Raw genomic sequence first — 25,380 nt, 5'->3', positions numbered from 1 at the left:
TTATATTATTTTTTTTCTAAATGTGGATATTTTAAATTAAAATTATAATTAGGATTTTCAATAGTAATACAAATTCAAATTGAAGCAAAATTTCTCAAAATCATATTTACATTATATTGAATTTAAATTTATGTAAATCTCATTTAAATAGTATAAACGTAAGATCCAAAAACTTATAACCTCCTAAATAAAATTAAGAATCTTTAAAGAAGATCCATAGTAGATATAAATTTGAAAACAATTATTATATAAAAATATGATATTCTTTAAAGAAAATTTAAATTAAATTATAATTTAATATATTTAAAAAATAAAAAAATAGCTTATCTAGATCAAAGATACAAAAATCTCATATAAAGAAAAAAAACAATAAAAATATCAAAAAATCCTCAGATAATAAAAATATTGGTACCACTGGGATTCGAACCCAGGCCTCTTTCGAGATGAGATAAACTCCATGAACTTGAGTCCCACGCCTTAGACCAACTCGGCCATAGTACCTAATTAGAATTACTGTATTTTTAATAATATAAAGTATTAATAGATAATATAATAATAAACAATCACAAAATAATAAAATCAAAAAATATAGCTAACAAAACGTTATTTTTTTCAATTATCCAATAAAAAACACCTTGCAAACAATATATGATTTATAAATTGGACTAAATATTACAGATGTGATTTATCTTTAATTTTCTTACGTTTAGATTTATCATACGATTCCGTAGTAGCACCAGTATTTTCGATTTCACTCATTTTTCTTTTTTTTTCCTTTTTACTTTTATCTTTTTTATCCTTTTTTTTCCCCTTAGAACTTTCTGTTTTTAGATCTTCAAATAGTTCAACTTCTGGAGGTGATTTCTTGATTTTAACTTGCGGATATTCTTCTTTTAAACTCGTATCAATTACAATATCAGTATCCGTATTGTATTTTGGTGTTCTATATTAATTTTACCAATACTTAAATTAAACATTAGGTTACTTACATTTGAATTTGATGTTTTTTCCAAAGCTTTTCACTTGAAGTAGAAAATTTCTCCAATCTTTCAGCTTCTAATGCTCGTAATCTTGCCTCTACTTTTAATTTATTTTCTATTCCAATGGTTGCAATGTCCTTTTCTCCCATAGCATCAACCCTTAAACTAATAGCCGCCTTTGTCGCCAATATCCTTGCTATTTTTCCTTTATTTTTAGAACTGGCCTGTCCTATTAAACTAGAATGGTATATTAAGCCGTATTTTGGAGTGTCATGTTTCGTTTTAAGAGCTCGAAAAAGGGCTTTTTCTGCTCCCAAGATTTGAATAGTTGATGCTGGTTGCTTTGCAAGACTTAACAAAGAACCTGCATGAGCTATAAGACGTGCCCCTATAAGTTCGCCAACCAATGCAGTAAGATTAGGAGCAACAACTTCCATACGATTACGTAAATATTCTGAAAGCTGGATACGATATTCTGCAAGTGATAGAATTTGATCTGCCAACAAATTAATATTTTCCAAATCGTCATCTGTTATTTCTGTTCCCATAGACACTCTAGCAGCTGCCTTCATAGATATCTCAATATCTTCAGGAAGAATTTCAGAAAAGTCTATTTCTTCAGCCATTGTTCTATGTCCCATAGCCTTAATTACTTTTACATAAACTATATTATCCAAAACTATTCGAGACATTTCTGGAAAATGCCAACCATACCATTCTTTTATACGCATCACATATATATTAAGTTCTTTATCCAAATCGTCTAATAATACAATAGCTTGAATAATCATGGTATCCACTTTATCAGGAGAAAACTTAAGTTTATGCCGAGAAAGACTATGACTTAATCCCAAAACCATATCAGACATATCCGTTGGCGTTAGTTCAGAAATAAGAGATGTAATATGTTCCCTAATAACCCGATAAAGTTCTTGTACAGAAGGATCGAAAACAATGGAAATATTAAGATCTGGAAGCTTTTTTATAGAATTTGCAAGTCTATCAATAATAATTAAATATCACAAGTATTAACAAAAAATTACTTCAAATCAGAAACAATAAGAGAATCCTTTTTTCCTGAAAACTCAGAAAGTAAAGACGCAAGTTTTCCTGTAACTCTCCCTTCAATAATAGCTGATGCATTATCAAGAGCCTCTACAATATTTTCAAATTTTGAAAATACTTTTAATTTAAGTCTATTGCGCCAAAAATTCCATTTCAGTAAACCATTACAAAACTTCTAATACAAAAACTAAGGACTTACAAGCTTGTTGCTTTATCCAGTGTATCAAGACTTTTATACAGTATTTCTGGTTTTTTAAAAACCTTTTCTTTAGCAGAAAACTTAAAAATAGCATATCCTGCACTTGTTTCAGTCAAAACTAAGGAAAGTAATATATTAGAAAGTAATCTTTAAAGAAAATTGCTTCTACCCAGCATATTTAATTAATTTTTAAAGATTTTTAATAAAATCTTAAAGTTTCGTTAAGATTTCGAACATACCAAACTTCAAGTTTTCTTAAAATTAAATATAGAAAAGTTAAAAGAATGATAACAGTATTTTTTAAAAAATGTCGTTCTTCTTTATATAAAAAAACATACTACTCCGCCTTAATCTATATTTTATTAAGAATTTCAGAATTTCATAGTATAAATATAAGATGGAAACAATCGCATACAGCAATTCATCGTAAAAAACAAAATATTGAGAAACAAAAGAGATTGAAAGAAGAACGCTCTTCTAAGATATGTAGTTCGACTATTGGTTTTCCTACAGAATTTACACGCTCTATTTTGTACCCACATCATTTTTTTTCGTCAGAAGCAATTTCTGGTATTAATCAAGCAAATTTTTTCTTTTCAGATACAGAATTAAATAAGCTTTTTAAATTGTCTAAGGAGGCTAGCCTTCGTCGTGTTGGTCTTTCATCCTCAGTTATTAATAAAAGTTGTTTAGAAGAATTAAAAAAAAAAGCATCTGAATATATTGAGATTGATGAAAATACAGAAAATATTGAAGCACTGTTAGAAATTTTATCTAAGAATGGGAAGATTAAAGAATTTTTTGATTTGGAAAAGGAAAAAAATGAAGAAAGTATCATTGTTAAACTAGTATCCATTTGTAAAACTCAAAAAATATTTGAGCAAGAGAAAAAAAAAGAAGATGTAATGAGACGACTTATGGATTTAAAGAATAGCAATAGTAAGGCAATACAGCTTCTAAATATTACTATGGCTATTCAGAAATTTAGACAACACGAATTAGATACGGGATCACCTGAAGTGCAAGGTATAATTTATATTGAAAATTAGTATTCTAATCTAATATAAATATCTAGCTGCAGTATTTACTGTTCGAATTCACTATATAAATTTTCATCTCTCGTTTCATTATAAAGATAAAAACAGTCTTAAATCTTTAAGACATTTAGTGCACAAGCGTCAAGCAATTCTTAAATATTTACGTAGAAAAGATTATGACAGATATTTTTCTTGTATTAAAAAACTTGGTCTAACTGATAATGCAGTATTAAATGAAATTACGATATAAAATTTATATATTTTGAAACAATAATATTATATATATGTGTGTGTATATACACATATAAAGGAATTGTAAAGAAATATACATTTATATTTCTATACTCGTCTCTAAGTTTCTCATCATATTTTCATGATTTTTAATAAGATCAGTCCATTCATCACCAAAAATATCAACTAATGCCAAACTAAAATCGACACCGATCCTTCCTAAACTTTGTCCACAATGTAAAATACGATTAAGTATTAATGCTTTTACTTCATTGTCAGAAATATATGGAATATATTTAGCCAATGTATTTTTTAACTCAGATACCATATGTAATGCAAAATTTGAAAGCATCCTTCTTCTTGATATTTTTTCATTCAAATTATCATTATTTTTCGTTGAAATACTATTTTCTGAATTTTCTGAAAATACATAAAATACAGATTCCTCTTTTAAAAATATCAATGTATAATATGAAAATATATTAAAACTATGTTCTCTGAATATCCCTATATATTCTTTAAGATATTTTTCAGGATTATCCTTATTAGACGAATTCAAATTAGAAATAAGTCCATCCATATAATTCCAACGAGATAATAAAAATATATAACATAATTCAATTTCTAAAAATTCATTTGTTCTACGAAGATAACCAATAACCTACTTCAATTAATTCTTGAAAAAAGTTAAACCAAATTTTTACTTTGATAGCTTCTGTCAATTTTATTGTTCCCTTAAGAAGTAATAATAATTGTCTTTGTAAATATTCAGACATATAATTAACTTGTTTTACTAAATCTTGAATTATATCTATTTGAAAATATTCATCCCCCAATTTTTTTCCATAAGATATAAGATTTATTGCCTCTGAATAGTTATTGTTTTTTATGCAAGTCTCTATTAAAGATGGAATTTCAAATAAATTTAAAATATATTCTTGATATTGATGTAATAAACGAAACTCAGTAAGGATTTCGTTAAACCCATCTTTTAAAGACTCAAAATTTAAGACTTTTTCATTAATAGATGTAATTGTTGTTTGAATTTTATTAACAGATTCATCAAGAATATTAAAAGATCTAGAAAAAGAATTTTTATAATTTAGTACTGTGATAAAATGATCATATTCCTTTTGCATAATTTCAACCAGGTCATATGTAGCCTTTCTATCTTTAATATTTAATTCATTTTGTTTTTCTGATAATTCAGAAATAGAAGATTCTATTAACTCTGATAAATATGATATAATAGAAGTATCATGAAATTGTAATGATGAAAAATTAGGATTAAGAAGAGTTAACAACGGTTGAAATAAAAGGTAATAAGATTCTTCAGAACCATTTATATCTCCAACTACATTTTGAGACATTTTTTTTAGCGTATATATTAATTTAAAAGTTTATTAAATACAAAATATTAATATTATATTTATGTATTTACATATATTAGACATGTACGATTATTACAATAAAACGTATCCAATACAAACGCCTTTACATTTTAAACTCTATATTACATTTTTTTCCTTAAAAGACTTATGTTTACGTTTACTTTGACGATTTTTTTTCTTTTTTTTTAGTTCTATATTTTTTGACCAAGGAATAGTTTTTTTTTTTATAAAAACTGAGTTTTTTTTCTCATTCATTAATTCCTGTTCCTTTTTTTTTTTTAATCTAGCCTTTTCTTTCAATTTATCAGCATAAGTTAATTTGTCCAGCTATCATAAAATTAATATATGAAATATTAAAGCATATATCTTACATCTATATTTTCTTCTTCGAAATCCAAAACCATGTTTTTTAATTCAGGCATTTTAGGAAAATGAAGTAATCCAAAAGAATATGCTATCCCAGAAAAATCAAGATCTTTAACACGAAAAATAAAATGTGCCTGATGCTTTGAATATGCTCTTATATAAGATACAAACGCCTTTAAACCCTGAAAATTTATAAGATATTTTAAAGAGTAAATATTAACACACCTTTTCATACAAATCTCTATCTTTTTTAACAATATCCCGTATTTCTTTGACTAATGCAAGTATATCTTCTTTAGATTCATCTTCCTTGTTCTCCATAATGTTGTTATGTTTTCCAATTCTTTCTAAAGGCTGAATAGGTACTTTTCTAACTTTCAAAAAATGTACATAATCTTCCTCTCGTCCTCTGTTTAACATAACAACAGCTTTACCTGGTCTACCTGCTCTTCCAGCCCTTCCACAACGATGGCAAAATGATTTCGGATCTAACGGTGGGTCCATTTGAATAACCATATCTACATTAGGTACATCAAGACCTCTTGCAGCCAAATCCGTAGTAAATAATATAGAAGGTGTTTCAGATAACGCATTAAAAAAAGCCTTATAATTCTTAGTCCTTAAAGATGAACTTTGTTTGCCATGAAGAGAAAATATCCTAAATGTTTTCTTTAAATATGATATTTGTGAAAAAATTAGAAAAAAATAATCAACACAAATACAAGAAAGAAAATAAACAATAAACTTTTTCATCCCATCTTTAATATATGAATAATTTAATAATCTAATTAATTGTATAAATTTTTCTGCAGATGGCAAAACCATATACAATATTTGTAAACTATAAGAGTCAAAGATATATCAAATATATATCTATATATACCTTGCAGGAACACATCTATCTTCTTTAGTATTTTCCTGGTTCCCTACTCTAACAACTATCTTTATAGGATTTCTTAATCCTGTTTTAATAAGTTTATCAACAGCTTCTGTCATAGTAGCACTAAAAAGACCCGTTCGTCTTTGCTTTGGTAACTTTTTAATAATAGATTCCATAACAGGAAAAAAACCCATATCAAGCAATCTATCTGCTTCGTCCATAACTAAAATTTCAAGCTCCTTAGTTTTAACAAGAGATAATGAAAGAAGTTGATTAATACGACCCGGAGTACCAATAATAATTGATGGGGATATCTCATTAAATTCATCTATATTATGTTGTATAGTCATAGTTCCCCCTATAACAAGTTGTGCTCTCAAATTAGTATTCATTTGTTCTGATTTTTTCATAATAGTTTGATAAACAGAATAAATCTGCATTGCTAATTCTCTATTTAATTTTAAACACACAACATAACTATTATTAAAAAACCTTGTAGGGGAAACCACTAACGATCCTATATGAAATTCAGTTAATGGTTCATCTCTTCTAATTAATTTCTCTAGTATAGGCAATAAAAAAGCCAAAGTTTTTCCAGACCCTGTTACTGCCTGAAAATAAATAAAAAACAGAAAAAAAATAATATAAATGCACCTCTACAACGACATCCCTATTTTTTATAAAAAAAGGAATTGTACTTGCTTGAACGGGTGTCATTTTTTCAAATCCCATTTCATTAATTGCATTTCTTCTATAGAAGAATAAATATCAATAAGATTGAATATTTAATCAAATATAAGGCTTACATCCATGATGTCAATGAAATCTCCATATCATCCCATAAAAGGGAAGAGAAATCCGGCATTTGCCTTAATATCCTCAAAGGCTCAGATTGAAAAATAAATTACAAACACCGAAAGAAATATATTATTAAATAAATAAAATCCTAATATTACAATACATCCAATAAAAGTGCAAAGAACATGATAACAAAGCATATATAAACATATTCTCTGTAAAAACTATGTGGCAAAATAATATCCAATTTTTTATAACAATTAAATATATAGTATAAAAATATTAAGCATAATTATTAACCACACCATGATTCATAGGGACATCCAACTATTGTCCCATAGGTACTTCCACTAAACCCAGCAATCTGAAGAATAGCATTAATAACACCACCCATTCCTTCTCCAGCGGCAAAACCAGTAGCAATTGAAAGAGCATAAATATCATAAGATACTGGTTTAGATTTCTTCCAGAAATAAGCTACAAGGGCACCAATAAACATAGCTGTTGCATAATGTGTTTGTGGCACAACAAATCCAAGACCAATTGCATTAAAATTAGGGATAAATACCCGATATTTTTCTGGACAATAAGAATACTTTAAGACAACAACGAGAGCAGATATAATACCAAGAATAATCGAAGCATATCCAGAAGATGATGGTACAGGCAATCGCTCATTGGTCATAGCGCTTGCAACTGCTCTCCATGATGCAACTGATGGTGCACCAAAAACACATTTTTGAGAACTTGGATAGCCTGGCATAAACTGAGCCGTAAAACACGGATATGCTTTATTAAATAAAATATAAAGAGCTACGCTTAACCAGATAGAAAAAAACGATCCGATCACTTGTGCATAAAACTGAATTTTCGGATAAGCTCCAAGAAGATGCCCAGTTTTTAAATCACCAATCATATCAACAGATTGTGAAGCAGATGAAGATGCTACGGTACCAGCAATAAGATTAAGTCTTTGTGCCAAGATTTCATCCATCCTCTGAGCGCTAGAAATACTACCAAAAATTAATTGAGAAGACTTAGCACAAATTGAAACAGGATTAACATCTGTTGCACCTGAAGATTGTGCCCCAATAAAAGAGAAAATAAAACCTAAAAGAATAGAAAGAAGCGCCAGCCCGACATTTATACCATATTGCAATGTAAGAACAAGACACGTAAAAATAATCGATATAATCAATAATGGTATCCATTGCCAAGCTGGAATCTGAGTCTCAGGTGGCGCCGGATCCTTAATAGCATTCTTAAAAACGGGAATTTCCTTACGGCGTATTTTATAATAAATAACAAGAATAATACGTTTAAGTCCCACCCACAAAAGCGTCCCGTTCATAATGACTTCAGCAAAAGATGAACACAACATAAGCATAACACCAGGCCAAAGTAACCAATAACGAGGAGAGGACGTTTTAATAGGATCAAAACCATTTGGATTCAATGAAGACTGTAAACTCATAGAAGAATAGGATCGCCAATCAGTATGCCCAGGAGATATAACTGAGAAATGAGGAGCAAGACCTGTTTTGGAAATAATAGGACCTATAACAGCCCATGCAATAACTGTTCCAAGGAAGAAACTAGTTGCAGCATTTAAACCTGAAAAAAAACCAACACCAAAAAAAGCTGGAGTAAGCTCGATCCACCAGCCCCAATTTTCAGCAGCAATAGCACCTTTCCAACCACTTTGATATAGCCACCAAAAGATATGCCAATCCCAAAGTATACCAGGGGCATAATCAGATAAAACACGAAGAACAATAGAAACAAGAAATGATATTGAAAGTGACCATACCTTTTTCTTCATGACTGAATGTGCAACTGCTCCTGAATGTAATGAATGGATAGTTAACGCACATGCAGATGATGTCGGGAAAACTAGTTTCTGATAAATAATATAAAATCTCCGTAAAGGAATAACAAAGAATAATCCATAATATGCACTAACAGCGGTAAAACTTATCAACCGCCAAAAGTCTTCTTCCGGCCCTTTACCGAGAAGACTTAAAGAATACATAGCCGGTACGGATGAAACAAACATGCCAGCCATACCCCCCGCAGCTGTAGCTGCCGTTTGAACCGTACAGTTTTCTTTAGGACCAAAAAATCCTCCACCAAACCATTCTGGCATCATCTTTGAAACAAACTGAAGAATTGCAAAGCCAAAAATAGCACCAAAAAGCTGAGCACCAAATGTGAATCCCGTCTTTAATCCCAAATATATATTAGATGATGCTACAACTGATCCTAAAAACGTTCCTACAACCAACGCTCGAATCGTTAATTGATGCAATTCTGGCGGAGCATTTGGATTTTCTGGAAATGGATTTCCTTGTTGAATATCATACGTAAGAGAAAATGAATCCCCTTCAAGTGTTTCTGGAACTTGTACTTTTTCATCTGTATATGTTCCCGGTAATTTATCCTCCACTTCTAATCCACTTTTTTCATCTATTTTCTCTGTATCCTGAGTTTCTTGAGCTTCTCCTTCCACTTTGTCTAACAATTCCTATATCATATTTAATTGATAAATAAAATATTCATTCTCAAATTACTGCAGATTTGTCTTCTGTATCCGCCATCTATAAAAACTTAAAAATATATAAAAACTGCTTCAACAAAATGCACTGTTTTTATTTAGAATGTATTATCTTCAGAAAAAAAAAACGAAATTTTCTAAACAATTTCTTGTTAGAAGAAATTCACGTAATATAAAAATATCTTATAATATATATGCAGTAAAAATCCGTTTAATCTTTCTTTTTCAATTTTAAAAATTTATAAAAAATATTAATTTTATATATGGAACAGACCTTTTAGATATTTTTTCCCTTGTAAACTTTCTTCTGATCCGGGTTTAACATAAACGGATATTTTCCACACATCCGTTCATGTTTCATTTTTATTATCAAAATAAATATAAACAATATATTAATTGAATAAAAAAATAAATGAATAGATTTATTCAAATATATTTAAATAAAAAATGATTAATTAATATTTTATCAATTTTCTAAGTTAATTTGTTAAATAAATTTTTACAAAAAATCATGATTAAATTTTCCGGTGATATTTTTTGTGATTAAAAATATCGGATCTTGATAATAGTAATTAAGTTAGCGATAATAGGCTAATAATAATAGGGTTAAAATAATATTCTAAAAAAATATTCTGATTGATAAAATATATTATTTGAAAAAAAATGTACAATTTAAAATAAAACACGAAAAAATTGAATTAGCGTTTTATAAATTTAAAAAATAAATTAAATCCTATATAGATAAGGATTAACCAGATTCGGCTAGTTTAAAGATTTTGAGTTAAAGTTGATAATGTACTCTGAATCAGTGAAGAATTTGAAGGTATTGATGACTGGGATTTTGATATGGTTTTTATTTTATAAGTTTGTGAGATTTGTGTTTTTTGTGTAAGGGAGGATGTCGAATTTAATGAAAGTGAATGTGGAATAATGTTTTGTTTTTTTAAAGAATTTTGATTAAGCTCCAATGATCCTAAAATAGAACGATTCTTGGAAGGCGCTAGTAAATAACTTTCAATTGCTCCTAACTGATCATAACCTAATTTTTTTTTAAAAGTATTATTTTTAGTTTTACTTTTCCATTCTATAATATCATGTTTTTCAAAATCCTTGAGATAAGGATCCAAAATCCATATTTCCATCTTTTCATTTAAATCGATCTCTTTATTAGTAATTTGTGTAAAGTTTGATACATTCTTATCATTAAGTTCTATATCATTCTTATTTGATTGTTTTCCACTGGTAAAATCAATGTTTATTAACTTAAATGGACAAAAAGATATACGAAATTCTAAAGAATATCCAGTAGATACGTGTTTTCTATAACAGAGAATTTTAATTCCGTTTTCTTCGTCCTTATTTTCAATGTTTTTTAAATGTTCTTTTATATTTGTAAAATAAGTAGAATTGATTTTTTTCATAGAATTTGATTTTTGTGAGCAATTTATTTCTGCATGCTTTGAAAAATCTGTATGTTTTAAGGAAGATACTAGATAACATGGAGCAAATGATCGTACAAATCTTTTGATACCAGGCAAGTCAGACCAAGAAAAATGTATGGATACAAATTTCTGTAATTTAGGGACATTAATAGGCCATTTCCAAACAACATGACGCAGTTTCCTTTTTAACTCTAAATCAGTAGATACTACTGGATTAATATAAAATTGAATAATATCTTGATTCGGAAAATCTTCAGGTAATTTTAAAAATGAATGTCTAGTTGAAAAATGACCACCATGATTTGTAGATAAATATTTCTCAAGATCTTTTTTCCAAGAAGTCAAATCCAATCTATTCTTGATTAAGGATAAAAGAGTGTCTCCAAAGCCAGCCTTTGCCGCACTAATTGCCGTCTTAATGCCACAATTTGGAATACCAGTGGAATCGTAATCTCCAGAAGATATAAGGGCAATAAGAAGCATTCCTGCTTGACTAATATTGCTCTTTTTCATAACGGTTTCTATATCAAAAATAGAAACATGTGAAAGTGTACTTGTTTTTGATTCATCATCTACGCTCCAATCACTTATTACTTTTTGTGCACCAAATATAAACGAATCAACATCCGTTGACATCACGGCATCAATAATAGACTTCTTCAATAATAAAGCACATTCTGCTTCTGCTTCACCTGGTGCATACCAGATAGGAAATCCAAACAAACGAATTAAATCTATTACTTGTGATAATCCAAATATTGCTTTTGGAACTTTCCTATTCCTTTTAAATAATGGCCTTTTTGATCCATCTAAGACAAAAATAGGCAGAATCCCAAGATAGCCAAGTCGACAAAGGCGAAAAAAAAGTGTTCTTAATTCTGGATTTTGACCACCATGACTTGAACGCATTTGATATGACCAAATTAATAAATCAATACCAATCCTAAAACCCTTAGGAACTCTATTGTCTTTGTAATAATGATCGCATGCAAGTTTTGCCAAAGCTAGTTCTAGTAAGCTTAATAAAAATATAACATTTACTATACAAATGCTTTCACCAAATTCTTTAAAAAATGACCATAAACCAGGAACCCCCATCTATTTATGAGGAAATATTTGTTTAAATAAAACTTTTTTAAAGAAATAACCTCATTTTATACTTGACTTAATTATATAACGCTAAAAGTATTATATCAACATAAAAGTTTAAGCGGGGACGATAACTCAATGTATGCTTTAATGATAAAAAGTATACTTTTCATAGTTATTTAAAACAGAAATTCTTAGTCAATATCAGTAAAAAGAATATATAGTAATTTTTAACAAATATATCTGTATTATATTCATTCATAATTCTTTGAATATATCAAATCATTGTCAAGTCTATCACAGATGTATAAATAATATATTCAGATTAATATTTAGATAATAAACTTTCTAAATTATTATATGAATATATGTTGAATAAATTAATATTAAAGAATAAAATTATTTTGATACTATTTCTCAAATTTTTAATATAACAGTTAAATAGATAATTTTTCATATTAAGTATAAATTATTTAAAAATAGATATATTTAACATTCTTTAACTATCATGTATATAGATTAAAAGATGAATTTATAACATATAAAAGAATCTTTTTATTATTAATACATAGTTATAGATTGGTAGAATCAATATTTAAGTTAGAAATAAACATACGAATATAAATAAGACTTAATTCAATCAGCTTTTTAAAATCAAGATGATTTAATTTCTTTAAAAAATAATTTAAGATATACATAATACAAATGTAGATTATCAAAAAATATAATAAATACCATTTTAGAACCGAATAGGCGTAAAAAACCACCTATTTTTCCCAGACTGAAAATATAAGAAAACATCATTAAATACAAATCAATTATATACCATATATCTTTCTTCAAGAATCCTTTTAATTGCTTTTTTAGCTTCTTCCCGTTGAGAAGGTTCTCTAAATGTTTCTGGTGTAACAATCCCCTTCAAAGTTTCAAGCTCAAAAGTATAACGTGTGACCATAAAATGATTATAATTTATAATTTTAATAAAAGGCTTTATTTTAGATCTTTTGGAAACTTTACTAGAACCCATTCTCTTGGTCACCTTTCGTGGATACCGATCAATACCAATAGCAATTGCATGTCCAAATGGATGAAACTTAGAACCTGAATCTATTTGTTGAACAATAACTGCTTTTCTACCAGCTTTATATCTCATTAACATTGTTTCATACCAAAAAAAATAAACCCATACCATATCGTCCTCGGAGAAGCAATACTACTTTTCCCGGTTTAATAACTAAAAATAACTGTTAATATTTATTTAATATAAAATAGTAAATTCTATATTAAAAAAAAAGATAAAATTTAAATCTAACTTTTTCCCTAATATTCCTTCTTTTTAACCCTTTTTTTTGACAAAAAAATAAAAAAATCCTCAAAAAAGCAAAAACATATCAAAGATATCAAAAAAATAACAAATTAACTTACATTTAACCATCCCTAATTTCTTAAATTTTCAATCTCAACAAACGGTGACTCGTAAGCATATACAAAACCTAACCCTACAAAACCCTAACACTCCTAATCCAAAGCAACCGATATTATCTTTGCAACCATCGTATAATCAACAACGTATATTTTCGCGTTAAAAATACGTGTTTACATGTATTTTTTTATATTTAGAACTATAAAAACAAGAAGGTTTTTATAAAATTTGGTTTTATACGGTGTATATTGAAAATAAGCCTTTTTTCTGATTAAAAATCTTAAAATTACAGCTTTTTTTGGAGATTTTTTTTTTACAATTCTTAGAAAAACTAAGCTATCTATCTTATTCGAGCATTAAAACTATTATATTTTTAATATAAGGGGTTTTCTGCTAAAAATATTAAATAAGTACAGATAGGGAATATTTCAAATCTATAAACATTGTAAATCTTAAATTGGAACGTGAATTTGACATTAAATAATGAGTTCTCGGTCAGAATTGAATACATCACCTTCTCCTATGTAAGGGAATCTTTTTTTGAAGGAAATTGATGACTAAAATATTATGTAAGATGGGATAGTTCGGATCCTCAACGACGGCCTCCTCCTTTACCAATGCGTGAAGAATTTACATTAAATCATATTGAGGGAGGTGGAAAACTGTCTAGAACATCTTCTATTTCTTCTCATTTGTATAAGCAATTGGGCAACAAAACTTCCTCTCAAATGTTACGGATAAGCGCAGATGATAAAACAGCAGATATAGTTCATTCTATTTCAGAAACGACGAGTACTATTTTGGGAGATCTTCGTTCTCTTATTGAAAGAAGTAAAGATAATGCTTCTGCGTTATTAGATTTAAAACAAAACATTATTGATGCAAAAAGAGATCAAAAAATCATTGATGAAATACGAGCAATTGTCACTTTTTTGCCACAAGAGAATGATAAGGAGGAGAAATGTGATATATTTAAAGAAAAACTGGACGAAATTTTGAAAATCTTAAATACAAATACTTCATTTCACAATACAGAAACACGCTTGTTGACCGATATAAATAAAAAACTAGAAGCAATTGAAGCGTTTCAAGACAGACTTTTTTCTCAGAAACTTGAAATTAATAATTTAATTTCTTCATACGAAACACTGCAACAAACAAATATTACAGAAATGGAGAATATGTATTCTCGTAAAGTTGAAATGTCTGCAGAGCTTGCACGTCTTGATGCGCATATTAGTCAAAAAAAGGATTCACTAGATCAATTGAAAGAACGAGTAAAAATATTAGAAAACCGTTTGGAAGATATTCAATTGAAATTTAATAAACAAAAAGAAGAAAATAAAAAATTAAATAAATCATCCGTAATTATTACATTTTATTATTTTATGAATATTTTCTGATGTTTATAGAAAAAAAAAGTTCACCAATCTGCGAAATCTCCTACAACGCCTCAGAATATTCGCCATTTTTCTCTTATGGATATTCATAACCGTAATCCATCTATCGTTACACTTGCACCTTCTACCATTATGAATTCCCCAAATAATACAGATAGTGTAATCGACAAAAAAGAGAAACGGAAAACTTCATGGAGCAGAAAGGTTGTAAATGCAATGGGATTCCAATTTCAGCATAACAATAAGGAAAATTCGCCTGTACTTTCGAAAAACAATGAATTAGCGATTCAAAAGAAAAAAAATTATCCTAACAATTTTGGAATTAAAACGGCAAAAACTTTTAGAAGTTTCAGCACAAGAGCCTAATACACTAGCATTCAATCTAAAAACATAGATCAGTGCTATGCGGAAAAGACAAATGCCGCCAATAGACTATTAGTCTCAAACTACATATTATTAAACGTAAAAAAATAATTAACATTACTTTTTGTTAAACTATATTTTCTTAATATCAAATAAAACAAATAAATTCTTTATGTTGATACATACGTAATAATTCTAAAGTACAAGGATGATTCTTATTTCCAATAATACTATGTTTTAAAATTTTCTGATAAATCGTTATCTCCAGCAGATTGGATTTCCTCATCGTCTAATTCCTCATTATTTGTTCCTGTTTGCTCTTTTTTATTGCCATGGTCAACCTTTGTTTTCAATAAGTCCATAAAATCGGATGGTATTACAGGTATAAAACATCTTTTTTTTTTCTTATCCACTTTAATAATTTTAGAACCATAACTAGCCAAAAGATCTGTACCAGTTGGCAAAATAAACGGAAGCATTAAGTCAACGTTCATTAAAAGATTCGAACTTCTAAATTTTCCTTTATCGAAAGATGGTGGTTTAGGGTTATCAAATGTATCGTTTGTAAAATAGTTTTCTGAGTCTTGTATAGACTCTTTTTTAATATCTTTATCTTTCTCCTCTTTCCTGGAAAGATATTGTATTATTTCTTTCCCTATTTTATTTTCGTCAATTTCTAATTTATAATTTTTAACAATATACAATAATTGAGTTGATGTAAGTAAATTCAATGTATCTACGGTTGTTTCAATATTCTCAATACTATTTAAGGAAGTAAGACACTGAAGCCACTGAAGCAATTGTACTAAAGGAGCTATATGGCTCTTGAAAGAATCATAGATATCAAAAGACTTATATCTCGAATTTAAAGATTTTATATGCATTTTTTTCTGAAATTGACAATTATTTACTCTAGCCCAATCCTCAATTACTGAAATATTAAGACGAATATTCACCGCTTTGCTTCTTGAAAGATAGCCTTTTTTCGTAATAATACGATTAAAAAGTTCTGCATTAAACCAATAGAATATTTGATTTACAACCTGCTTAAAAATAACAAAATGAACGTGATATACATCAAGAATAAAAAAAATAGACGAAAAAAGAATAGTAATCAACAGAGGAGATGGTGTTGCATGTTTTTCCGGAGAAAAATAAACTGAATTCTTCTTCTTCTGCCGCCAAAAAGTATACCACTTATTTTCAAATGCAACTTTGTCAAATGTAGAAATAGTTTCATAATCAAGAATAGAATTATTTAAATGTTTTTCAATACGAAATTTAGTTTCTTGTAGAAATGCTAAATAAATATCATGTATCAACTCTGTTAATTGAAGCTGAAAATCAATAATTGTTACCAAAAGACCCGAATCTTTTTTAATATAGTACAAAAGAAGCATACAATTTGAAATCCAAAATGCCAAAATAGCCATATCATCCGGTTTATCATGAATAAGTACACGAATACGATTTAATGTATCACACAATAATTTATTAAGCATATCCTTTGTACCATAATAATGAGCAAAACGAATCGATAAAAAAATCACATCTGCTGGAATAACCTTCTGATCTCTAGAACGTAACGGCTCGAAATTCGTAATAACAAGATCCAATATACATGAAATATGATCTTCTGAAAAAACATACATTTGTTCAGGCAGACACTTATTCCAGACAAAATCCTCTTCTGAAAATACTTCTTCAATGTCATCTAATTCTTTACTAGATGTTTCAAGCCCAATACTTGATAAATCTACTTCTAAATCATACAATGTTGGCATCTCTGTCATTTTTTCTTTTTCTATCTGCTCTAAACATCCTTGATGATACCATTCATGATCTTCAAAACTTTCCCCATCTTCTAAAGATTCTTCTACATGCAATGCTTGCAAAATATCAATCATATCTATTTGAGATGAAACATCTAATACTGAGTTTCCTCCAATCGTTCTTGCATTAAATGACGCACCATGTGCTAACAATAATTTTACAATTCCTCCATGATGATTATTAATTGCCCACATCAAAGGTGACCATTTAGCTTTATCTCGTACATTAATATTTGCTCCTGCCTCCAAAAGAGCTTCGACAACACCTTGATGTCCAAAACATGCAGCAAAAATAATTGCTGTCCCACCTGTTTCGTCACATCCATCAATATCAATATATTTACGTGATTCTCCCTTCAACATCGATTCAATACGTTCAACATCTCCATGGCTTGCTGCACGAATAAATGAACTTTGCAAAATACCCTTTTTTTCCTCTTCCGTCAACGTATCTTCCGCTATAATTGATGCATCTGCTGAATGTGTTGTTTCATCTACATTATAATTCTTTAAAGAAGCTTCTAAAGGCTCCTCATTTTTTCCCATCCATGGATCCATCCAGGGCCATTCACGATCTTCTGCCGGATGAAAATCAAGAGATTGTGTACTATCAATATCATTTACTGTAAATGGATCTTCTATATCATTTTGACTGTCATTAGTGCAGGATTTTAACTCTTCCATAGGATAAAAACAGAGATTTATCAAAAGATAAAAAACCAATTATCTGAAGATAAAAAGACAACTGTTAAACTTATTTATCAATATTAAACTAATCTTCTTGATTATATGAGCTATTAAAATGGCAATATATGCGTTATATATGCGTATATATGCACTAAAGTTTTTATCAATACAATATTAAATAAAAACAGCTTCAAACGAATTAATAATAAAACTATTACATTTAAAATTCTACAAAAAAATATTTCTAAAAAAAATAAAATAAATTATTCTTTTTTTAATATTTTTAATTATTAAATTGAATATTAATATTAGAATTAAACATAAAAATATAATTTAAAAATATTTAAGAATATTTTGAAATAAATATTTAAAATCAAAATTAAATTACTCTTTAAAATACTTTTTATTAATACATATGATTTACAATATTATATCCAAACTTTCATTTAACTATTTTTTTTGTAATTCTTAGAAGTCATATGCGGCATTTCCCGTACCCGATTTTCTCCGATTAATATTAATCTTTTTTACTCTTAAATAATGAGAGGTAAAACTTTAAATATATTTATTTAATTAGAATTAATATTTTTAGCCAAATGGAAGAAAAAAAGAGTTCGACGATTAAAACGTATATTTATGATTTTTTTTTAATATTTTTAAATGTTTTTCTTAGGTAAACGAAAAAAGACAAGAGCAAGATCTAAATAAAGAACTATTAAGATCTAAACAGAATTGAAAGTTTTTAACGTTATTGATTAATTGAATGAATTTTTAATTCATATATTTCATTATTTTGTTATTTTTGTTATTTTTTTATTTTTTAAGGTTTTTTTAACATTTTTTCTGTTATCAAAATATACTTTTTTTATCTTTAATTTTTTATAACTCTTTTTCACGGCTTAAAGATATTAATATTCTAGGCGTTAAAATAATTAAGCCCATGACGGATTTATCATTTAAAAAAATCCGTCTACATTCAGTACAAAATGTACCAGGACCTATTCTCAGTAAATTGAAAATATAAATTAAATATACTTTAAATATTATTAGTTTCATCACCAGGGTTTTTACCAGATCAAAAAACTCATTTTACAGTTTCTCGAGAAGAAAAGTCGAATGAATGGATTGTTGAAGGTGATTCTGGAGGAATTAGATATCATGGATCAACTGCTAATAAGCGTGGAGATAGTTTTTTCCAGTATGTTTTACATTGAGTATTTAGAAGAGAAGTTTTATTGTAAAATTAGATATTGTATTGCTGTTGAAAATCAAGAAAATGATACATTTGACATGATTCCAGTACCATTGATTCATTTGAAATGTCATGTTAAGTCACAAAAGATCCATGAAGATATAGAAAAGAATATAGAAAAGAAAGATGTAAATTATAGACCTTTTTATAAAAAATAACAATTTTAGTATGAAAAGGAAAAAAAAGAACTTGGAGAAACATTTGGGTCGAAGAAAATGAAAAAAATAATTCAAAATAAAGCATTTAATATAATTGATACTCAACAATTCGAAGATATATCTTCTCATATGATAAACGATGTTAAAGAGGTAACTAAAAACATGTCAAGTTTGGGTAATTAATATTTACTGTTATAAAAATCAATATTTATTCAGAATTAGAAGAAATCCATGCAAATACATATCCAAATCTTCCAATTCCTCCTCCAAATACACAAGCAACTAAATTAGAAGAAGTTTATTCATTATCAGATATTGTAACTGAACCAGAACTATTAGCTATTCACGTTAAAGCAATTCTTCAAGAACAAAACGAACGAAATCGTACATTATTACTTCCTTTCAAGTTTGATATATACTTTTATAAAAAATCTTATTTATCCTATTTAGAAATTCACGATATGTTAATGAACATTTGTCAAAAGCACTAAAAGCAGAAAAGAAAAACAAGCGTCATATAAAATTACTTTATTACGTTTCATTGCTAATGGCATTTTATACGAATCGTCATTTAGTATCAAAAAAGGAACTATTGATAAAAAAATTAGGGGATTTGCCTTTGATTTTAATCGATCATCTCATTACACGATTTTCAGAGTATATCCGTTCAGGAACAAATTATGAAACAATCCAGTATTTTTAAAAAATTTAAAAAGTTACTTTATTTATCTTATATATAGATCGGTTATAACGTCTCATGGAATGGACAAAATTTTGTGTTATTTATTTGCACTTTGTTTAATTATTGATAATTTTTCTGTTGATATAAATCTTTTGGCACAAGATCTTTCACTTAGTACTCAAAAGTATGAACAATTTTAATCGTAAATATGTATTTTAATTCTAGAAAGGTGCAAAGGATTGTTTAAGACATTAGGATGCAAAATTCAAGGATGCACAGAAGCTCAACGACTTGCTATGAATCTTTCCAAAGCAGAAGTTAAATTATATAAAAGAGCAGTTCTTACATTACCCTTCGAAATTGTATCAAAAAAACAGAGGAAATTAAGATAAATACATTTTTTATGGCTTTAATTTAAAGATATATTTTATAATATATATTGAGTTATATTTAAAAATATCTTTCTAACTGCCTATTCAATTCCTTAAGAGCAGCTAATAATTCATCATTTTTCGGTTCAAAACTCAATCCAAGTTCAAGTGATTCTTTTGCTTTATCTAATATTCCCATACCTTGAAGCGCTTTTGATTTACAAAGATGACCTTTACTCCAAGCTTTTCGAATCCCAATAACGGTTGATGCATCAACAAAAGCATTTTTCCATTGTTTAGAAGCGAGATATACAGTACATCTTTCATAAAATGCCGCTGCTAGTTCATCTCTACTCAAGGAAGCAGGTTCCCAATATGGACGTCCATAAGCCATTTCTACAGCAAGCGTAAAGAATTTAAGGGCTTCATCATAGTTTTTTCTACGAGAATGTTCAGTGCCAGATTCCTTTAACCGATTAATATGAATGGATCGTTTAGGATGCACCTGGTTTGGTGGTAGAGGTATATCTTCCGGATATTGATTTAGAGTAATTGACTTTATAAGACGATTACTATAAAACAAATTCATAAAAAAACAAAAAAACATATAAAAGACTATACAATGGCTCAAGTTTTTCCATTAGTTCCTTCTCCACTGAAACTACACGTCCTTCATTAATTGATATGGGAAGTTGAACTATTGATTCATTAATTTTTATATTTTTTTCCAGAAGAAAAATCCATACCAAATGTATCAAAAAATGACATATCCAAATACGTTTCACACTATTCTAAACCCTTCTAAAATCCCTTAATTTATAATCATTTTCTTCAACTTTTTTCCGTGAGGTATTGTTCACTTTATAGCTTGCCCTAGCAACCATCCGTAGATTACTATAGAAACCAAATTAATCTGAAAAATACTGATTCTCTACAACTTAACCTTCAAATATCACAAAAAAACATGAATTCCTAAGATTATTCAATAAGAATGAATGAATTATATAACATGAAGAACTTTTGTGCGTATCCAACTCAGCTTCTTGGATGCACTGAAAGAATATCTCAACATGCATCAATTGGAGAGCAACGTTCAAGAAAAGGACGTTGCGCAATGCTTTTATTCCAAGGAATTGAAAGAGACCAAGGTATATTGAATTTATATGATGTTTAAGAACGTCTAAATGCACATAGTTGTTTCAATTTATGCCAATAAAGAGGTTTGGGTGGGTCGTCATGAGCAATGGTAATTAAAAAATGAAATAAAAACACGCATTTATAAAACTAGCGACCTTGTAGTGAATCAAAAAATGGCAAGTAACCATCATTTTAGGATTTATACGGTATAGTTTTTCTTTGTAAATTCATTGTTAATAAAAATAGGTTTCAGTAGAACATGGATTTGATCAAACACAAGAAATTGAACAATTATGTTATTGTGAAGATTTGAGTCTTAATGGAACTTATCACAATGGAAGAAAGATTGGGAAACATCATATTGTTTTATTGAGTAACGGGGACAAATTAGAGTAAATTTATATATAAAAAATAGAATAATTTTTATTATTTAACAGTATTCGGCATTGTGCATCATTTATCTTTCAACAAGAGCATACAGTAACAAATATTTTGAAAAAGATTGATCAGGATATTGAGGTTAATTTAGGAGCACATATATACATATATATGACTCTATAAAAATATTAAAAAGCAATGTCTAACTATATTTAAGGTATTTCAAGACAAGTATGAAATTACACCACGATTACTTGGACTAGGAGGATTTTCAGAGGTAAAAAATAATAACTTTTCAACTGCATAATTTAAGGATATCAAGATTTATATGGCTATTGATAAAACAACAGGCAGACAAGTTGCATGTAAAGTTATCTCAAAGATATCTTCAAAATTTAATAGCTCAAAATGTCTTCGAGAAGCACAAATTTTAAAGAATCTTTCTCATGTATATACATTATCTTTTTTCTATCTTTCTGAAATATCTAGCCTAATATTATTCAAGTATTTTATGAGATAGAAACAGAAAAAAATTAGTATAAATATATTTTATCAAATTTTTGCTAACTTCCTTCAGTTTTATTTTTGAAGAATTGTGAGTTTCATTATCGAATAGCGTCTGAAATCTCATTATTTTAGAATACATGGTGGAGATTTATATGGATTATGTGTTAAATATGGTCAACTTAAAGAAACAGACTGTATGTTTATAGTTTTACAAATACTCAAAGCAATTCAATATCTTCAATCCAAAAATGTAATACATCGTGATTTGAAAGTATATTTTTTCTTTTTAAAAAATACATTAAAATAATTAGCCTGAAAATATTCTAGTAACAAGTACATCTATTTCTTCTGGATTTCGTGTTGTTTTGACAGATTTCGGTGTTGCGCAACGACTTGGAGCTTCTTCTCGAATGAAAACATTTGTGGGTACACCTTCATATCTTGCCCCAGAGATACATTCTTGTGCCATCCGAAATAATAATTGCGAGAATATCAAAGGTTATGGAAAAGAGGTATATTCATTATTTCTATTATTTCTATTTTAAATCGTTACTAGATTGACTTATGGAGTCTTGGAGTTATTATGTTTGCGCTTTTGGGAGGTGATAATTATACTTATTTTACAAATATATTTAATATTTTAGGCTATAATCCTTTTGACAATGGGGAAGTTACTGAAAAAGAAATTATGCGTAAAGTTCAAAAAGGAGAATTTGATTTTTCTGGAGATTCTTGGTCTGATGTAAGTCTTGAAGGTATTATTTTTCCTTATAAATAATTAATTTTATTTAAATAAATATAGCAAAGGATTTTATTTCAGGACTACTACGTAAAAAGCCATCGGACAGGTTTACAGTTGACGATGCATTTAATCACATTTGGATATCTCGTCATCGTGCTATTTTGGAAAAAGTTTATGATGAAAAGGTCTTATTTAACTGGAATAAAAAATTAGACTATTCTTTACAAAAAAATTGCTATAGCTTTTTAACAAAAAATAATCTATCTGAAATACAATCTAATATACTGTCTACTAACTGTTTTTCAAACATACTTAAAGAGCAAGAAATAAATGTTAATTTTAATATTATACAGAAACAAGATGATCTTTTAAAGAAGAAAGACAAAAGAAAAGCTACTTTTCAAACAAGATGTAAAAAGAGAATTCTTTTAGAAAATACAACTGCTATTAATCTTCCTAAGGAAATTTTAGAATGGAAATCAAATAAATATTTTCGCTAGCTATTTCAATTAAACGCTGTCATCATCACTAATAAATATTATTTATAAGTCTTACGTATACATTATATAATTTAAATTTGATATATAAGATTATATCATTAAGTAAAATACTCATGCTTTTAATAAAATATTTTAAAACATAGAATGATTCTTATATCAAAAATGCATTTGAGTTTTATTTAAATTTTAACCATAGAATACGATTTCAATTCTCAAGATTAATCTTGATACTTGAGTTATATCTTTAATATTTCATAAATAGCAATTGTTTCTAATAATGCTATAAAATTTATAATATAGATATTGAAGACTTTAAGATTTTACTTATTTTTAAAACTTTTTTATTGGAAGATTGAATGTTTTAAAGCTTTTAAAAACATCAGTTATCAAAAATAAAATACTTAATATTTTATTGGTATAAGATAATTTTTTTATATAAAATAGAGAAAGAAAACAATAATTTAAAAACATATCAACTGAAAAACAATCAGATAATATCATAAAGAACCACAAATGAAATATCTTAAAAAATAAATATTCTTCAAAAATCATTTTATTTTTTCCTGGAATCATTAAAATGCTTGAAATTAAAAACACATGCTTAAGTTTTTCCATATGCTATAAATGAAAATTCTATCCATTTTTCTATAGTTTGCTTTACCTCATTCCATGCAGTAAAATTTGGTACATAAAACCATTCTCTATGTGAAATTCCACATGTAATACAGGTTTGTGGTTTACATAAAAATTTATCTTGAAGTTCTATATGAATTAATCGTTCTACTCTATAACTAACTAAGCATTGCTTTGGTCCATTTTCATTCGATGGAAAATATTCTATCAATTCAGGTATAAAATTACACTGCTTGGGCCATTGACTTAATCTACGTTGTATATTGCCCGCTCTTCCTATTTTTATGATCATTTTTTCCAATGAATAAGGTTTAATTATCTCTTTTAATTATTAGTAGTCATTTGAATCAAATATTTTTTTTACCTGATGACTGCAAATTAAAAACATAAATGTAACCAGGTTTATCATGTGTTGATATAGATCGTCTTAGTTCATTCGCTAGTCTCTGTCGTGTTCTAGTAGATAATTTATCATTAATCCAATCTAATAATAGTTAATCTATAAACGCATTAACATGATATAACATTTTACCTGATAATTCAATAATCATGCCAAATCCATCTTGTCCAGGAACCCACATGTTTCCTATTGATAAATAATCAAATTTTTTTTCCGGTAACTCTATCATTTTTTGTTGAGTATTTAAAGATGATAAAGAAACAGAAGATAAAGGCTGATGGGACATAGAAGAAAGTCTATCACAAATCATGGGAGGAGACACACTTTTTGAGTTATTTATTCGAAATATTCTTTCTTCATCCACAAAATAACTAAGACAAAAAATTTTTTTTAAAAAATTCGTTATTATTGATCTATTAACTGCTCTAAAACCATTTTTTCCAGCAATCTTCGGATATCTTGAATTCTTATCAACAGAAACAACTAAAGGACTGGAACATTTATCTTGTATAAGGAAAGATAATGATCTATCTTTCTGAGAATTTCGATGTTTATGTTCTTTTTGATAAAGTGAACAAAAAGATATATTTTTATCATCTCTAACATCAAAAGAATCTTCATCACGTATAAGAGTCCTTGAGGATGTTTCTGAAAGATGTCTAGATGATTTTCTTGAATTATGATTAAAAAATTTATCTAGTCCACAGTTTATTTGAGATTCTGTAGCATCTTTAATACTTCTTTTTGAACTCTTTCTAGAAGAATTTCCACCATAAAATATGTTTTGTATATCTTGAATATAATTAAGCTTTCTTTTTATCCATAGAAACATTAATAAACCCTCTAAATATTTCTTTACCGATAAGCTGATAAGCTGATAAGC

The 25,380-nt window shown here is 27.8% G+C and overlaps 13 protein-coding genes and 1 non-coding gene across 14 annotated transcripts; 4 read left to right on the top strand and 10 right to left on the bottom strand.

Annotated features, from left to right (window-relative positions):
- Positions 1-406: 406 nt before the first annotated feature.
- On the bottom strand, positions 407-501 carry PNEG_05021. Its single transcript has one exon. It is a non-coding gene; the product is annotated as a tRNA-Leu (tRNA).
- A 171-nt stretch (positions 502-672) lies between these two features.
- Positions 673-2,443, bottom strand: PNEG_01361 (hypothetical protein; the record flags this gene model as incomplete). Its single annotated transcript, XM_007875100.1, has 5 exons — positions 2,414-2,443; positions 2,245-2,362; positions 2,024-2,176; positions 990-1,979; positions 673-943 (listed from the first exon to the last, which is right to left on the bottom strand). Exons 1-5 carry the CDS (start codon positions 2,418-2,420, stop codon positions 673-675), a joined length of 1,539 nt encoding a protein of 512 aa, XP_007873291.1. The 5' UTR covers positions 2,421-2,443.
- Positions 2,444-2,495: 52 nt separating this feature from the next.
- On the top strand, positions 2,496-3,531 carry PNEG_01360 (ribosomal protein S15; the record flags this gene model as incomplete). Its single annotated transcript, XM_007875099.1, has 2 exons — positions 2,496-3,270; positions 3,320-3,531. The coding sequence occupies exons 1-2, from the start codon at positions 2,529-2,531 to the stop codon at positions 3,529-3,531; spliced, it is 954 nt and encodes a 317-aa protein (XP_007873290.1). The 5' UTR covers positions 2,496-2,528.
- Positions 3,532-3,612: 81 nt separating this feature from the next.
- On the bottom strand, positions 3,613-4,882 carry PNEG_01359 (hypothetical protein; the record flags this gene model as incomplete). Its single annotated transcript, XM_007875098.1, has 2 exons — positions 3,613-4,173; positions 4,217-4,882. The coding sequence occupies 2 exons, from the start codon at positions 4,880-4,882 to the stop codon at positions 3,613-3,615; spliced, it is 1,227 nt and encodes a 408-aa protein (XP_007873289.1).
- Positions 4,883-5,020: 138 nt separating this feature from the next.
- On the bottom strand, positions 5,021-7,014 carry PNEG_01358 (hypothetical protein; the record flags this gene model as incomplete). Its single annotated transcript, XM_007875097.1, has 7 exons — positions 5,021-5,230; positions 5,275-5,451; positions 5,495-6,110; positions 6,153-6,599; positions 6,642-6,760; positions 6,804-6,900; positions 6,956-7,014. 7 exons carry the CDS (start codon positions 7,012-7,014, stop codon positions 5,021-5,023), a joined length of 1,725 nt encoding a protein of 574 aa, XP_007873288.1.
- A 102-nt stretch (positions 7,015-7,116) lies between these two features.
- PNEG_01357 (hypothetical protein) lies at positions 7,117-9,710 on the bottom strand. Its single transcript, XM_007875096.1, has 2 exons — positions 9,518-9,710; positions 7,117-9,471 (listed from the first exon to the last, which is right to left on the bottom strand). The coding sequence occupies exons 1-2, from the start codon at positions 9,542-9,544 to the stop codon at positions 7,243-7,245; spliced, it is 2,256 nt and encodes a 751-aa protein (XP_007873287.1). The 5' UTR covers positions 9,545-9,710; the 3' UTR covers positions 7,117-7,242.
- A 558-nt stretch (positions 9,711-10,268) lies between these two features.
- PNEG_01356 (hypothetical protein) lies at positions 10,269-12,095 on the bottom strand (the record flags this gene model as incomplete). Its single annotated transcript, XM_007875095.1, has 2 exons — positions 11,990-12,095; positions 10,269-11,947 (listed from the first exon to the last, which is right to left on the bottom strand). The coding sequence occupies exons 1-2, from the start codon at positions 12,039-12,041 to the stop codon at positions 10,269-10,271; spliced, it is 1,731 nt and encodes a 576-aa protein (XP_007873286.1). The 5' UTR covers positions 12,042-12,095.
- Positions 12,096-12,771: 676 nt separating this feature from the next.
- On the bottom strand, positions 12,772-13,467 carry PNEG_01355 (hypothetical protein; the record flags this gene model as incomplete). The annotated part of the gene is made up of 4 exons (XM_007875094.1): positions 12,772-12,813; positions 12,859-13,172; positions 13,222-13,266; positions 13,458-13,467. 4 exons carry the CDS (start codon positions 13,465-13,467, stop codon positions 12,772-12,774), a joined length of 411 nt encoding a protein of 136 aa, XP_007873285.1.
- A 471-nt stretch (positions 13,468-13,938) lies between these two features.
- On the top strand, positions 13,939-15,363 carry PNEG_01354 (hypothetical protein; the record flags this gene model as incomplete). The annotated part of the gene is made up of 3 exons (XM_007875093.1): positions 13,939-13,979; positions 14,030-14,819; positions 14,868-15,363. 3 exons carry the CDS (start codon positions 13,939-13,941, stop codon positions 15,219-15,221), a joined length of 1,185 nt encoding a protein of 394 aa, XP_007873284.1. The 3' UTR covers positions 15,222-15,363.
- A 61-nt stretch (positions 15,364-15,424) lies between these two features.
- On the bottom strand, positions 15,425-17,734 carry PNEG_01353 (hypothetical protein; the record flags this gene model as incomplete). The annotated part of the gene is made up of 1 exon (XM_007875092.1): positions 15,425-17,734. One exon carries the CDS (start codon positions 17,732-17,734, stop codon positions 15,449-15,451), a length of 2,286 nt encoding a protein of 761 aa, XP_007873283.1. The 3' UTR covers positions 15,425-15,448.
- Positions 17,735-18,654: 920 nt separating this feature from the next.
- On the top strand, positions 18,655-20,221 carry PNEG_01352 (hypothetical protein; the record flags this gene model as incomplete). Its single annotated transcript, XM_007875091.1, has 8 exons — positions 18,655-18,744; positions 18,788-18,935; positions 18,985-19,117; positions 19,157-19,322; positions 19,370-19,553; positions 19,598-19,840; positions 19,888-20,013; positions 20,059-20,221. Exons 1-8 carry the CDS (start codon positions 18,678-18,680, stop codon positions 20,219-20,221), a joined length of 1,230 nt encoding a protein of 409 aa, XP_007873282.1. The 5' UTR covers positions 18,655-18,677.
- A 58-nt stretch (positions 20,222-20,279) lies between these two features.
- On the bottom strand, positions 20,280-21,044 carry PNEG_01351 (hypothetical protein; the record flags this gene model as incomplete). The annotated part of the gene is made up of 3 exons (XM_007875090.1): positions 20,947-21,044; positions 20,822-20,897; positions 20,280-20,772 (listed from the first exon to the last, which is right to left on the bottom strand). Exons 1-3 carry the CDS (start codon positions 20,966-20,968, stop codon positions 20,280-20,282), a joined length of 591 nt encoding a protein of 196 aa, XP_007873281.1. The 5' UTR covers positions 20,969-21,044.
- A 147-nt stretch (positions 21,045-21,191) lies between these two features.
- PNEG_01350 (hypothetical protein) lies at positions 21,192-23,464 on the top strand (the record flags this gene model as incomplete). Its single annotated transcript, XM_007875089.1, has 14 exons — positions 21,192-21,348; positions 21,395-21,446; positions 21,489-21,543; positions 21,584-21,729; positions 21,775-21,856; positions 21,933-21,992; positions 22,038-22,163; positions 22,205-22,251; positions 22,293-22,310; positions 22,355-22,493; positions 22,534-22,734; positions 22,779-22,824; positions 22,867-22,977; positions 23,025-23,464. 14 exons carry the CDS (start codon positions 21,192-21,194, stop codon positions 23,462-23,464), a joined length of 1,680 nt encoding a protein of 559 aa, XP_007873280.1.
- A 561-nt stretch (positions 23,465-24,025) lies between these two features.
- On the bottom strand, positions 24,026-25,329 carry PNEG_01349 (hypothetical protein; the record flags this gene model as incomplete). The annotated part of the gene is made up of 3 exons (XM_007875088.1): positions 24,026-24,418; positions 24,462-24,581; positions 24,630-25,329. 3 exons carry the CDS (start codon positions 25,327-25,329, stop codon positions 24,066-24,068), a joined length of 1,173 nt encoding a protein of 390 aa, XP_007873279.1. The 3' UTR covers positions 24,026-24,065.
- Between the last annotated feature and the right edge of the window lie 51 nt (positions 25,330-25,380).

The sequence above is a fragment of the Pneumocystis murina genome, assembly GCF_000349005.2.
Source record: "Pneumocystis murina B123 chromosome Unknown supercont1.6, whole genome shotgun sequence".
Lineage (NCBI taxonomy): Eukaryota > Fungi > Ascomycota > Pneumocystomycetes > Pneumocystales > Pneumocystaceae > Pneumocystis > Pneumocystis murina.
Note: the sequence above shows the minus strand (reverse complement) of the source record. Positions and strands in the feature narration are given on the sequence as shown.

What these genes read in the sequence shown, in the direction of transcription:
- PNEG_01357 (XM_007875096.1), bottom strand. Translation starts at nt 9,544, where the DNA reads ATGGCGGATACAGAAGACAAATCTGCA. An exon ending in ATACAGAAGACAAATCTGCA is followed by an intron (nt 9,472 to 9,517) that starts GTAATTTGAGAA and finishes AATATGATATAG; the next exon opens with GAATTGTTAGACAAAGTGGA.